This window comes from Balaenoptera acutorostrata, chromosome 1 (assembly GCF_949987535.1).
Source record: "Balaenoptera acutorostrata chromosome 1, mBalAcu1.1, whole genome shotgun sequence".
Lineage (NCBI taxonomy): Eukaryota > Metazoa > Chordata > Mammalia > Artiodactyla > Balaenopteridae > Balaenoptera > Balaenoptera acutorostrata.
In genome coordinates, this window is record NC_080064.1 from 44352491 (window position 1) to 44367111 (window position 14621).

At 38.2% G+C, this 14621-nt stretch overlaps 1 protein-coding gene across 6 annotated transcripts in view; it reads right to left on the reverse strand.

The window, feature by feature from the left end:
- Nucleotides 1–14621, reverse strand: part of TUT4 (terminal uridylyl transferase 4) — a 145642-nt gene that overhangs the window by 102557 nt on the left and 28464 nt on the right. For all 6 annotated transcript variants that reach the window (XM_057541880.1, XM_057541887.1, XM_057541905.1 and 3 more), the window contains 2 exons: nt 9117–9999; nt 2430–2593 (listed from right to left, as the gene is read on the reverse strand). In XM_057541880.1, the coding sequence (XP_057397863.1) occupies nt 2430–2593; nt 9117–9906 (954 nt within the window). In that variant the 5' untranslated portion in view covers nt 9907–9999. The remainder of the gene's footprint in view (nt 1–2429; nt 2594–9116; nt 10000–14621) is intronic.

The window sequence follows — 14621 nt, forward strand, 5'->3', positions numbered from 1 at the left end:
AAATGTTTTCCATGCTTCCAAGTTTTCTTTCACCCCAGGCTATTCTTTCCTACTACTATCAAATATCCATTCCACCCCAACTTCTTCTTTCTCCCAAGAACTGACTTTTCCTGCTTCATATACTACATATCTTCCCAACCAGTCCCCTGCTTATATTCCCTGAAAATACATTTTTCACATTCCCTTTATACATGTCATACAATTTACCTACACCAACCATTCCCTAACCCAACTCCTAGCCATTCCTTCAGACTCAGTTCCAATGTCACCTACTTATAAAGCATTCCCCAAACTGATGCCTCTATACCCCAACTCAAGTTGGTTACTCCTTTGTCTAAGATCCTATTTTCAAACAATATCGTTATTACTATTATTATTTGCTTACATGCCTTTCTCTGAAAGAAACTCCTAGAAAGGCAGTATGATGGTTTTTAAAAAACCACGCATGCCCCAGTTCAACTTTTTATCACCAGATCATGGCACATGAAAGGTACTCAATATTTATCTTGATAATGCACAGATCCAGACTAATTTCAAACTTAGGAAAGGGAAAGTGAGAGGAAAGACAGAACTATGTAAAACAGCAAATTGCAGGCTTCCCTGGTGGTGCAGTGGTTAAGAATCCACCTGCTAATGCAGGGGACACAGGTTCCAGCCCTGGTCCGGGAAGATCCCACGTGCTGTGTGCCACAACTACTGAGGCTGTGCTCTAGAGCCTGCGAGCCACAACTACTGAGCCCACGGTCCACAACTACTGAAGCCCATGTGCATAGAGCCCATGCTCCTCAACAAGAGAAGCCACTGCAATGAGAAGCCCTTGCACCGCAATGAAGAGTAGCCCCCGCTCGCCGCAACTAGAGAAAGCCCATGTGCAGCAATGAAGACCCAACACAGCCAAAAATAAATAAATAAATTTATAAAAAAATATAAAATAGCAAATTTCAAAAAAGACTTCCTTCTAACTAGGATCTTGTGAGACTAACTATATAATACAAACTCTTTCCTACATTATGGGCCTCTACTCCTTGATATTCCTTCCTACTTTCACAGGGTGACTACTCTGTCATAAATTCTATTAATGACTCAGGATTGCCTTCTTCAATTTAAATATAATCTTGTTTTTCTAAGCTATACAAAATCATACCATTTCTTTCTTTCCTTATTTATCAAGAATGATGACCTGGGCTTCCCTGGTGGTGCAGTGGTTGAGAATCTGCCTGCCAATGCAGGGGACACGGGTTTGAGCCCTGGTCTGGGATGATCCCACATGCCGCGGAGCAACTAGGCCCGTGAGCCACAACTACTGAGCCTGCGTGTCTGGAGCCTGTGCTCCGCAACAAGAGAGGCCGCGATAGTGAGAGCCCTGTGCACCGCGATGAAGAGTGGCCCCCGCTTGCCACAACTGGAGAAAGCCCTTGCACGGAAACGAAGACCCAACACAGCCAAAAATAAATAAATAATAAATAAATAAGCTAAAAAAAAAAATCCTTTAAAAAAAAAAAAAAAGAATGATGACCTATTTCCCTGTATGCATACTAACAAATATCCCAAGTACCTATTTAAGAACAGACTGATTTATGATTCTTTCCTTCAATATCTAGCAGTGTTTTTACCATTAAGGCTGGGAATGTGTATTTCTAGGTTAAGAAATTAATTAGTACTCAGCAACAAGATACCTATGGCTAGAACAGTTCCTAATACATAGGAGATATTCAGTAAATATGGGAGAAAAAAAGAGGAAAGAGAAAACCAAGGGGGAAAGGAGGAAGTCTGGTACATCCTGTATTATTTGCTAATTTATTTGTCACTCCAAATAGACCTTTAACTTCTAATCGGCAGAAACTGTGCCATTTTCACCAACATACATCCCCAGTGTCTAGCACAGTATCTAGAACATAACAAGCTCTCAGTATCTATTTGATAAATGAGTAAATCAGGGGTCAGCAAACTTCTTGTAAAGGGACAAAGTTATATTTCAGTAAATATTTTATGCTTTGGTAAACAGTAGATATTTCATGCTTTGTGGTCCACATACTCTCCGTAGCAACTTCTCGAAACTCAACTCTGCCATGGTAGCAAGAAAGCAGCTATAGATAATAAGGATGGCATGGTTGTGTTCCAATAGAACTCTGTTTATAAAAACATAAGGTATTTTACCACAATTTAAAAAAACAAAAACAAGGTGGTAGGCCACAGTTGGTCGAGCCTGGGATGAATGAATGAAGTCAGACTCACAGATGTAAGGATTTGCTGAACAAATGGAGGGAAAGAAGAGAGGGAGAGAAGAGGAAAGGAAATAGGGAAGGAAGGAAAGATGCATGATATCTCTGCCTAAGGAATATAATAAGAAAAATAAAAAGAGCTGTACTTGGGAAAGAAAAGCTATGAAACATGCATTTTCCCCCAAATAACTAAAACACATAGTATACTTTTTCAAGTCGAAAGATGTGATCTCTTTCTAAGCGTTCTTCTGCTTGTTTCAAGCCTAGCCTCTGCTCAGGTGTCAATGTAGATTCATCTATCACAGTGGCATTTTCTAAATAGTCCATCTCTGAAGAATTTTCTTTATTAGATTCATCGTTCTTCATTTTACCTAGAAAAGGAAGCAATCACTTAGTTACTATCATCAGAATTGGTAAATTAAAAATTTTTTAATAAAAAACAGACATTCAATTTATACACATACGGAAAAAATATTCTTCCTTTATGTTTTCCTTCACTGTGCATGTTGGTATACCTATGTAAAATATAAGTAAAAGATATACATGATATCAAAATTCACAAAGAAAACTCTACTTCATGGGTCAAATGCCTATCTTCTTCCAACCAATCTATATCAAAAAAGACAAATATGACTGAGACTCACTATACAAGGGTAACATAACATAACCATTTTGTCGAATCTCTGAAGTAAATATGATATAAAGCTACTTTAAGTCCCAAAGATGACTCACTGAACTGAAGTCACTTCAGTGACTTTATCACTATACAAAAGAAGCTAAAAGAACATATACACTCCAGACCACAGACTCACATGAGGCTCCTTCTTTGCTTTCACTGAACTCATGGATATCTCCACCACACCAATATTTTTTCTTTGCTTCTCTGCCTCCTAACTAGATTGTGATCTCTTTAAGGCACAGACTATGTGCTTTCTTTTCAATCTCTGCATTTCCAGCACCTACCAATATATACTTAGAATACAGTAGGTTGCACCACCAGTGTGATTTTTTAAAATACAAATTGAATCATGTTACTCTCTTGCTTAAAATACTTAACAGGCTCTCATGGAGTTCAGAATAAAGTTTAAACTCTTTAACATATAACACACAGTGCTTGCCCTCTTCAAGGCAGTCAACAGTTTAAATACAATAATCCCAAGTTGTAGTAAGTGCTATAAAGGAAAAAAACAAGTAACTGAGAGGGAAACAAACTTTAGATATGGGGGTCAGGGAAGGCTTTTCTGAGACTTTAAGCCAAGACCTCACAAAAAGAGAGCTAAGTTGTCTATATCTCTAATCTTATATCCTGCCCTAACACTTTTCACTTCATTCATACCAAATGTGCTAGAATGGATCACTGCTACTCCAAGTATCAATGACTGTACATGTTCTGTTCCCTCCACCATCAAGGCCCTTCCCACTTCAACTAGTTATGTTTACCTGTCCTGCAAAATTCAGTTTAAGCATCAACTGTTTCAGAAGACAGTCTGGGACTTCCCCGGTGGTGCAGTGGTTAAGAATCCGCCTGCCAATGCAAGGGACAAGGGTTCAATCCCTGGTTTGGGAAGATCCCACATGCCGCAGGGCAACTAAGCCCACGTGCCACAACTACTGAGCCCACGTGCCACAACTACTGAAGCCCGTGTGCCTAGAGCCCATGCTCCGCAACAAGAGAAGCCACTGCAATGAGAAGCCCACACACCACAACAAAGAGTAGCCCTTGCTTTCCACAACTAGAGAAAGCCTGCGAGTAGCAATGAAGACCCAACGCAGCCAAAAATAAATTAATTTTAAAAAAAGAAGACAGGGCTTCCCTGGTGGTGCAGTGGTTGAGAATCTGCCTGCCAATGCAGGGGACACAGGTTCGAGCCCTGGTCTGGGAAGATCCCACATGCCGCGGAGCAAGTGGGCCCGTGAGCCACAACTACTGAACCTGCGCGTCTGGAGCCTGTGCTCCGCAATAAGAGAGGCTGTGACAGTGAGAGGCCCGCGCACCGCAATGAAGAGTGGCCCCCGCTCGCCGCAACTAGAGAAAGCCCTCGCACAGAAACGAAGACCCAACACAGCCAGAAATTAATTAATTAATTAATTTTAAAAAAAGACAGTCTGATATTCTTTATATTCTCATAGCACCCGCTATTATCTCACATTTTCACAGCAATGTAATTTGTATTTATTTATCTACCTCTTACAATTAGATAATGAATTCCTTGATGCTAATGACCAGATCTTATTCAACTTTGTACCTTCAGATTTTAATACAATGCCAAGACCAGAGATGACAATAGTGTGTTGAATAAAGAAATTGATTTGGATATATTTAAAAGCACTTCTAAAAGTAAATGCTCATAGATAATCAATAAACCTCTCCTCTCTCCCCCCAAAAGCCACTCTAAGGCTTCCCTGGTGGCGCAGTGGTTGAGAATCTGCCTGCCAATGCAGGAGACACGGGTTCGAGCCCTGGTCTGGGAAGATCCCACATGCCGCGGAGCAACTAGGCCGGTGAGCCACAACTACTGAGGCTGCGCGTCTGGAGCCTGTGTCCCGCAACAAGAGAGGCCGCGACAGTGAAAGGCCTGTGCACTGCGATGAAGAGTGGCCCTCGCTCGCCGCAACTAGAGAAGCCCTCGCACAGAAACGAAGACCCAACACAGCCATAAATAAATAAATAAATAAATAAATAAATAAATAAATAAATAATTTAAAAACCCTGCTTCCTTAATTATTAAATTTAAAAAAAAAGCCACTCTACATGCCATCTACAAGAACCCTGAAATTCACTTCTCTTTTGATAGCACTAATTTTCTGAATAAAAATAGTGTGCCTCTCTCTGGAGGTGATGTGTCTCCTACCACAAGAGGAGCACAAGAGGAATATTATTCAGCAATGAAAAAGAATGATGCACTGATACATGCTACAACATGGATGAATCTTAAAACATACTAAGTGAAAAAAGCCAGACACAAAAGGCCACATGTTGTATGATTTCATTCATATAAAATAGGCAAGTCTATAGAGACAGAAACTAAATTAGTGGTTGGCAGTGCCTAGGAGGAGAGGGTAATGAGTAGTGACTGCTAATGGGTATGGAGTTTATTTTGGGGGTGGTGAAAATATACATGATTTAGACAGTGGTAATGTATACACAACTTTGTAAATATACTAAAACCCACTAAATTGTATATTTTTAAATGGCAAATTTTATGGCATGTGAATTATATCTCAATAAAACTAATATAAAAAGGTAAATAAAAAATTTAAATATGACAGATGATAGTAAGAACTATGGAGAAAAATTAAAAAGGTAAAAGGAATAAGGAGTGCAAGAGGTGGAAGTGAGGTTTGTAAATTTTAGATAAGTGACCCAGCAAAAGGCTCACTGAGAAGGTGAAGGAGGTAAGAGAGCTAGCCATATGGACATCTGGGGGAAGAGTGTTCCAGGCAAAGGAAAAAGCAAATGCCAGAGCCATCAGGTGGACACTTGCCTTCACATTTGAGGAACTGCAAGGATATCATGCGGTTGGAACAGAGAGAAACGATGAGAAGTAGATAAATGAGGGCAGAGAAGTGGGGGGGGGGGAGTGCCGAAGATCACAAAGGTCACAGCAAGGACACTAGCTTTTACTCTGATATATGGGAAACCATTGAAACATGATTAACAGCAGTAACATGATCTGAATAATTTTAACAGGATCATTCTGGCTGCTATGTTGAAAACACAAGGAAGGATGGTATAAGTGAAAGTAAGAAGACGAGTTAGGTTCTGCTGCTCAAAAGCATGATCCTGACCAGCAGCATCAGCTTCATTCAGGAGCTTGTTAGAAATCCAGTATCTCAGACTCTAGATTTTCTTATTTTCTTTTTTTTTTTTTTTTAAATTTATTATTTATTTATTTATGTCTGTGTTGGTCTTCATTTCTGTGCGAGGGCTTTCTCCAGTTGTGGCAAGCGGGGGCCACTCTTCATCGCGGTGCGCAGGCCTCTCACCATCGCGGCCTCTCTTGTTGCGGAGCACAGGCTCCAGATGCGCAGGCTCAGCAATTGTGGCTCACGGGCCCAGTCGCTCCGCGGCACGTGGGATCTTCCCAGACCAGGGCTCGAACCCGTGTCCCTGCATTGGCAGGCAGATTCTCAACCACTGCGCCACCAGGGAAGCCCTAGATTTTCTAAATCAAATTTTAATACAATTCCCAATTGATTCATATGCACACTAAAGTTTGAGAAGCCCAGATCTAGTATATTCTCCCTTCAAATATTCACCAGGCTCACTCTCTCACCTCTTACCTTCAAATATTTGCTCTAATGTCACCTTCTCAGTGACAATTTAAATTTGAAATACCACCACCAGACACAGCAGTTATCATTCCTTATGACCTTTCCTGTTTTATTTTTCTTATAAGATTTATCACTATCTAACTTATTATATACTTTTGTTATTTACTATGTTTGTTGTCTGTCTCCTCCCACTAGAATATTAACTCTATAAGTAAGTATAGTGTTATCTGTTTAGTTCATTGTTATATTCCTAGCAGCTAGATCAGTACCTGCACATAGCGGAGACCACCCAAAATATTTACTGAATGTACAAACGGCAAAAGGAAAAATGGTGGATGTACTAGGTGGGAGCTAAAGTTGGACCTAATGGAGATTAATCCACTAATCTTTTGGCAGCACTACACGGTTTGTGGGATTTTAGTTCCCCGACCAGGGATTGAACCTGGGCCCTCAGCAGTGAGAGCCTGGAGTCCTAACCACTGGACCACCAGGGAATTCCCATATAAATCATTTTTTGGTTTTTTCGGTTTTTCTTTTTGTGGGCCACACCATGTGGCATGTGGGATCTTAGTTCCCCCACCAGGGATCAAACCTGAGCCCCCATGCTGAAAGCGCCAGAGTTTTAACCACTGGACCGCCAGGGAAGTCCTAAAACATACTTACCTATTTGGTAACAAGTGTTTTTTTGTTTGTTTTATTTTGGCCACACAGCTTGCAGGATCTTAGTTCTTCAACCAGGGAACGAACCCATGCCCCCTGAAGTGAAAGCATGGAGTCCTAACCACTGGACCGCCAGGAAGTCCCTCATTCTTATAAGTTTGTTAAAACAAGTCTCCCGAAAGGACCTCTACTTGGTCTACTAGCTTCCTTAAGCTATTTCAACTTGTTCTCCATGTTAACAAATAACAAAACTGCATTTAATTGGAGAAATAATAAAAATAAAGGATATTCATTGCCGTTGCCTGCCTACTGTGTCAGGGACTACATGAAACACTCGATTGAATTATTTCACTTAACCTTTACAACAAAGGCAGCCGCATCTCCACATTTTAAAAAATGAGGAAACTCCGACATATTTTAAAGGATAAGCAGCTTATCCAAGATTACAAAGTTATTAAGTGGGGAAGATAAGATTCAAAACCTATGAAATTTTACTCCAGAGCTCACAATCTTAACCACCTCACTCTGTCACCTTATTTTGTCACCTTTTTAAGAAAATAATCTTTAAATCATATTTTTCACTAATTCAAGTGACCAGACCCCTGTAGCTGATCTTATGCACCAGTATTTCCCAACTTCAATCACATACTGTCATGTTTAGATCTGCCATATCTAAACACTAGCAGTACTATTATTTATTAGACATTGTCTTTAAATTGACTTACCTTTTTGGGCCTTGTCCTAAACCATATCTATGAAATTATTAACATTTTTTCTTACATACAAAGGTACCTCTATTAAATTACAAAAAAGGTTTGTCAATAAACCATCTTCTGTGTACCACCAGAAATAAAAAGAAGCTATTTCTGAACTCTTTGTCAGTATTTCTCAAAGTGTGGTAAATAATGATTTAGAAATAGCTTTTTCTGTTTATACATCAAGAAAAGGTTTTATTCTTTTAGCCACAGAAACATCAGGAAAAAAGACTGCCAAGGAAAATTCATTAATTTAAACAAAATTAGGATTAAAGTACTCAAAAGACATGGACAATATTTATAAACAATTAAGTAACACTAAGATCAAGATCTCATAAGAAAATGAATTTTACAATGATAATTCTCAAGTAAATTGCAACAGTGTCCTATTGAATCTGTTTCCAGTTTTGCTCCTGTCAAAGAATTTGCTGAAAAGATAAACATATATATTTATATATATATATATATACATGATCACAGTGCTACCTTGGTTAAAACTCTTCAGTGGCTTCTCAAAACACTCATAATAAAGTCCACACTGTTTATCATATCCTAAAAGGCCCTTTACTTTCCAATTCTTGTGTGCCTTTTCAGCTGCATCTTTTGCCACATTCCCCCACAAGTCCCTGTTGCAGTCATACTGAATCTCAGTCACACTTGCAGTCTCACATTTATATCATGCATTTTCTCAACCCAAAGTCTAAATACCTCAATTAAATCATGTACTTTCTCGATTCTAAGTTTTTGGCACTGAACTAAATTACCACCTTACCTATCTGTATCACCCGCACCTAACTAGAAGCTTCCTTGAGGTCTGGGGCTGTGTTTTTTTGGTTTTCCACTGTAAACACATGTGTGACATATAATGGGAACTCAATGCATACATGTTTGGTGAATGAATGAGCAATGTGTTACCAGGACCATTTAAAAGAAGAGTGAGAGAGAGAGAGTGTGTGTGTGTGTGCACGTGTGTGTGTGTGTGTGTGCATGCGTGTGTGTACACATCAACTATAGGAGCCACTAAATTTGTATTTGCACAGGCTTTGTATCTCCCATAATAAATGTTTTCAACCTAAGACCCATATTATTAATGTCCTTTTTGTAGTTAAAGTAGTTAAAATCAAACTAAGGACAATCTAAAGAACATTAATATTAAAAAATCTCTCCAAAAATGTGACTGTGGAATAATCTAATTTGTACTTACTCAAATCATCCGATATGTCTTCAGTTCCTGAAGCACTATCATCAGAATCACCAGTATTATCTGTACATGTTTGTTGCTTCTGAGATTGTTGTGAGTTTTCCAGAGCAGATTTTTCTCCCTCTGCAACATCAATATTCACTTTGTCCAGAGAAGTAAAGGAGCTTGGAATTTTTTTTCCAATCTGCTGTAATTCTGTCTGTCTCATATTTTCTTTCAACAGTAAACTGGGTACCTTCTCAGCTTCTGCTGGTAAGCTGGGCACCTTTTCTGATTTCATCTGAGAACCAGGTGCTTTTTCTGCTCTCCTCTGTGAATTAAGTGTCTTTTCTGCTGCTGTTGCCTGTGAGCTGGGTGCCTTTTCTGTTTTCACTGGTGAATTAAGTGACTTTGGTGATTTTTCTGTTTTTGCCTGTAAACTGGGTGCCCTTTCTACTTTTGCCTGTGAAACAGGTACCTTTTCTGCTTTCACCGGTGAATTCGGTGATTTTTTTGCTTTGCAGTGACTTTGATCTCGAAGGACTAACCCCAAATCTTTAGGGCCTGGAACACTGGCAGCATTTACTTTACATGATTTAACTTCTGCTTTTTCTATACAAATATCATTTTGCTTATTTTTTTTACTACTATTCCTATTTGGAGAGTTGGTCCCAATTTCTTTTATGGATTTATCATTTCTAGCTTTCAAAGTTTGATTAGTTATAAATTTAACTGCTTTGCTTTCTTCAGAAAGAGCCCAAGCATTCTTCTTTGGTTCATGATTTTCATTTTCAGAGTTCTTAGACTCTTCCATTATTTGAAAACCTGCTTCCTTCCAATTGTGATATTGTAAAGTGGCAGATCTCCAGTAGTCTGAATTGCTTCAAATCCAGTTTAGGCAAGCAAACTATTGGATTAAAAAAAAAAAATCTGTTATTTAAAATGCAAAACCCATTTCTAAAAAATTGGTTAGACACAAAAAAAACTTTTACAATTCATTCTCAAAACTGAATAGCGGGGCTTCCCTGGTGGCGCAGTGGTTAAGAATCTGCCTGACTATGCAGGGAACAAGGGTTCGAGCCCTGGTCCGGGAAGATCCCACATGTCGCGGCGCAACTAAGCCTGTGCACCACAACTACCAAGCCTGCATTCTAGAGCCCACGCGCCATAACTACTGAAGCCTGCGCACCTAGAGCCCGTGCTCTGCAACAAGAGAAGCCACCGCAATAAGAAGCCCACGCACCACAACGAAGAGTAGCCCCCGCTCACCGCAACTAGAGAAAGCCGCATAGCAACGAAGACCCAACACAGCCAAAAATAAATAAAAATAAAGTAAAAAGCTGAAGAGTAAAAAATAAAAAATTTTAAACTCTGAAAACTATATGAGAAGGAGTTAAAATCCACTTAGTAAATAACAGCGAAATCCCCATAAAGGAGGTTCTAACGTAATTCTGGCACTATGACATCAAAACAAGGGAACTTCAGAAGTAAAATGCTGTTTTACATTACTCAATAAGAATTTCAACTAAAAGGGAAATAAAACCTGCAACTGATGTACCACAATTAACATAAAAGGAAATGGAAGAAAAATAACACAAGAATTCCAATCTATACGCAACATAGGGAACCAGCTTATAGAAGACTAAGTGGTAAAAATAACAGAAGAACTGCAATCGATATGCAACATAGGGAATCAGTTTATAGAAGGCTAAGTGGTAAGATCTTTCCCACATGACTTTCCTACTAAATACTACCTATTTATACCGCTAACCTACTTCTAACTTGACGCTCTAAACATGGGGAACCAACGTCAACAGACTTCCTCCAGCTCCAAAGTACAAAGCAGTTTAAATAAATTCTTCTGAGGTAAGAAAATTTTAAAAAACCAACAGGATCCCAGAGTTTAAGAGTTATAGTGATATTCTGTATGATGATACATGTCATTATACATTTGTCAAAACCCACAGAATGGATATCCCTAAGAGTGAACCCTAAGGTAAACTACGGACTTTGGATGATAATGACGTGTTAATGTAGGTGCATCGACTGTAACAAATGTACCACTCTGGTGCAGGGATGTTGATACTGAGAGAGGCTATTCCTGTGTGGGGGAAGGGAGTTACATGGGTACTCTGTACTTTCTGCCCAACTTTGCTGTGAAACTAAAACTGCTCTAAAAGAATAATAATGTTTAGAAAAAAGATAATAGAAAGAAAAAAAAATCAGAATCCGTTTTGTTCTAAAATATAATAGGAACTATTACACTTTTACCACAGAGCACAAACTATAAACAAATGAAAATACTACATTTTGTTAAATAATTTCTATACTAGAAATAGCTTGTATACTACATATTATGGAAATCAGGATTTTTTTTACTTTTCACTTTGTCCTATATGCCTTAAATTCATACTTAAATTCATGACTCTAAACAAAGATTAATAACATGAATAAAAATTAGAGTCAAAAAAGCAAACTGCATGTAGCATCTTTGATTTTACTTGGTTAAATCTGGGCAGTCAAACACCTCTAAATCATATAACTATATATCATACAAACACAAAAATATTATCTAAATTCAAAAGCTCAGAACACAATTCATTTACCCCTATCTATTTTATGCCAAAGCATATTTCCAAAAAAAAAGAAAAAAAGAAATTAAACTTACATAGTTATGTCTCCACTGAAATATCTTACTCTACTTGGACCTAGCTTTTATAGTTCCTGTTGTAGTACAGTCCTCTACATTCTCTGCCTTGATCTCTGTCCAGATTAACATTATCTCTTATTTTAAAAAGCCTACTAGATAGATAAGCAACAAGGATATACTGTGTAGCACAGGAAATTATAGCCATTATTTTGTAATAACTTTTAATGGAGTATAATCTCTAAAAACACTGAATCACTATGCTGTACACCTGTAACTAAAATAATATTGTAAATTAACTATACTTCAATTAAAAAAATTTACTAGGTGCTTCTTCTAAATTATTTTACAAAATACTATTTAAAGAAATTATGATAATTAAAATTTAAGCCAAAACCATATTAGATTTTCACCATTTCTTTTTTTTTTTAATGTTTAGATTTAAATCTACTTTTTTTTTTTAATTAATTTATTTATTTTTGGCTGTGTTGGGTCTTCGTTTCTGTGCGAGGGCTTTCTCTAGTTGTGGCGAGCAGGGGCCACTCTTCATTGCGGTGCGCGGGCCTCTCACTGTCGCGGCCTTTCTTATTGCGGAGCACAGGCTCCAGACGCGCAGGTTTAGTAGTTGTGGCTCACGGGCCTAGTTGCTCCGTGGTATGTGGGATCTTCCCAGACCAGGGCTCGAACCCGTGTCCCCTGCATTGGCAGGCAGATTCTCAACCACTGCGCTACCAGGCAAGCCCCCACCATTTCTTTTTTGAGTAATATTATTTTCCAGTAAAAAGCTGTAGCACTTTTATCTATAAAAGAATGTTTTTGCTCCTGGTTTTTGGATATTTAAATGTATTTAATAGATTTTTCTTTCATTATTCTTGATAAAGTTTTTTTTTTTTTTTACATAACTGTCAAAACAGTTGTCAAATACATCTAACTTCTTGTAGAAACTGCTGCAGGTTCCTAATTTTAAAAGTAATAATGGGTTCTATTCTAAAAGATTACTTTAACTTATCCAGTAACCAAAATATTTTAAATTTTCTAATGCTATTCTACAATAATGACTAGTAATTTTGTAGATGTCATCTCACTGACAAAAGCCTAAACAAAAAAGACTTGATACAGCAATGCTGATCCACAATTCTGTTTATAAAACTCTTTAGACATACTATTCCTCCATTCAAAAAAAAAAAAAAACAATCTATTTAATACAGATAAATGCTAGTGAGGAGTTAGACTCAGAAAGTTGCCAGGTTTCACTTTGAGTAATTTGTTTCACATAACTGAAATTACATTTAAGTTTTTAATTGGAATAATCTGTTATGAAAAAAACAGACCATAGTTATTTTCTTTTTTTCTTTTAATTTATTTTCTTTGTTAATTTATTTTCTTTATTTGGTTGCACCAGGTCTTAGTTGCAGCAGGTGGGCTCCTTAGTTGCAGCAGGTGGGCTCCTTAGTTGCAGCATGCATGTGGGATCTAGTTCCCTGAGCAGGGATCAAACCCGGGCCCCCTGCATTGGGAGCATGGAGTCTTAACCACTGCGCCACCAGGAAAGTCCCTATAGTTATTTTCTAATCTTCCCCATCTTTTCTTATATGAGTAGCAAATGTCCTCTTACTTCCAAAACAAAGTGTGGTAATTTCACAGCAAAATTGCTATTTTTAACTTTTTCTTTTAAGCTATCAACAGTATAAAATTTTCCCCAGGGGCTACCCTGGTGGCGCAGTGGTTGAGAATCCGCCTGCCAATGCAGGGGACACGGGTTCGAGCCCTGGTCTGGGAAGATCCCACATGCCGCGGAGCAACTAGGCCTGTGAGGCACAACTACTGAGCCTGCGCGTCTGGAGCCTGTGCTCCGCAACAAGAGAGGCCGCGACAGTGAGAGGCCCGCGCACCGCGATGAAGAGTGGGCCCCACTTGCCGCAACTAGAGAAAGCCCTTGCACAGAAACGAAAACCCAACACAGCCAAAATTAAATAAATTAATTAATTAAAATTTTAAAAAAATTTTAAAAATTTAAAAAATAAAATTTTCCCCAAAAAGGTATGGTTCCTAGAAACGAAGTTTTCTCTGAGAAGATAGTGTTTTGAAAACAAGGTTCACTGCTTCCCAGTGCACACTCAGCAAAACTGGTTGAATCAAATAAAAATGTCAGACCTACATTCTAGTTCCTGTTTATATTTTCAGAATGCAGAAAATACGTATTAAATGAGATTCTAACCTTAAATAACCAATTATTAACAAGAAAATACAGAGAATTTTTAACAAATTTATTTTAAAAGTGTTTGAATATTGAAAACAATAGCATTTAGAATGTATTGCATTTCATTTTTAGTAAATCATTAAACATCAGTCCATTTCCTACTTCTAGGTCTAATCATGTCTTCTATCCTCCTTGAATCCTTACCATCAATGTCTACCACAATTCTAGGTACTTAGTAAACACTCAAAATCACCAGCAATTAAAAGAACATCTACTCCAGCCTGATGTCTTTACACCACTCTTTACCTGCTGCAAACTGAAGTCTTTAGCAGAAATTGGAATTGTTTCAAAGAGAAGTTTTTGATGCCTTTCTGTAATTATCCATCATTCAACTGGCAGACTGACCTACAAGGTTCGGGGCCTGAGTCTTGTAAGAGTTGTTTGGATACACTAGCTGAGAAAGTTTACCTGAAATAACTGTTGCATAACTAATGGAAAAGCTAGTCACAGAAAGAGTTACTGCTCAAGTAACCCTTCATAGGACAGGCAAAGGAAGCTACTGTAAAGCATAATTATAGAAAGTTATCAGAAGCTCCTACTACTTTGGAAAAAAAATTACATAATCAACCAATTTCAGCTAAGGCCTCCAACCCCTGAGGCCCACTAGCTACTTACTGAGTGA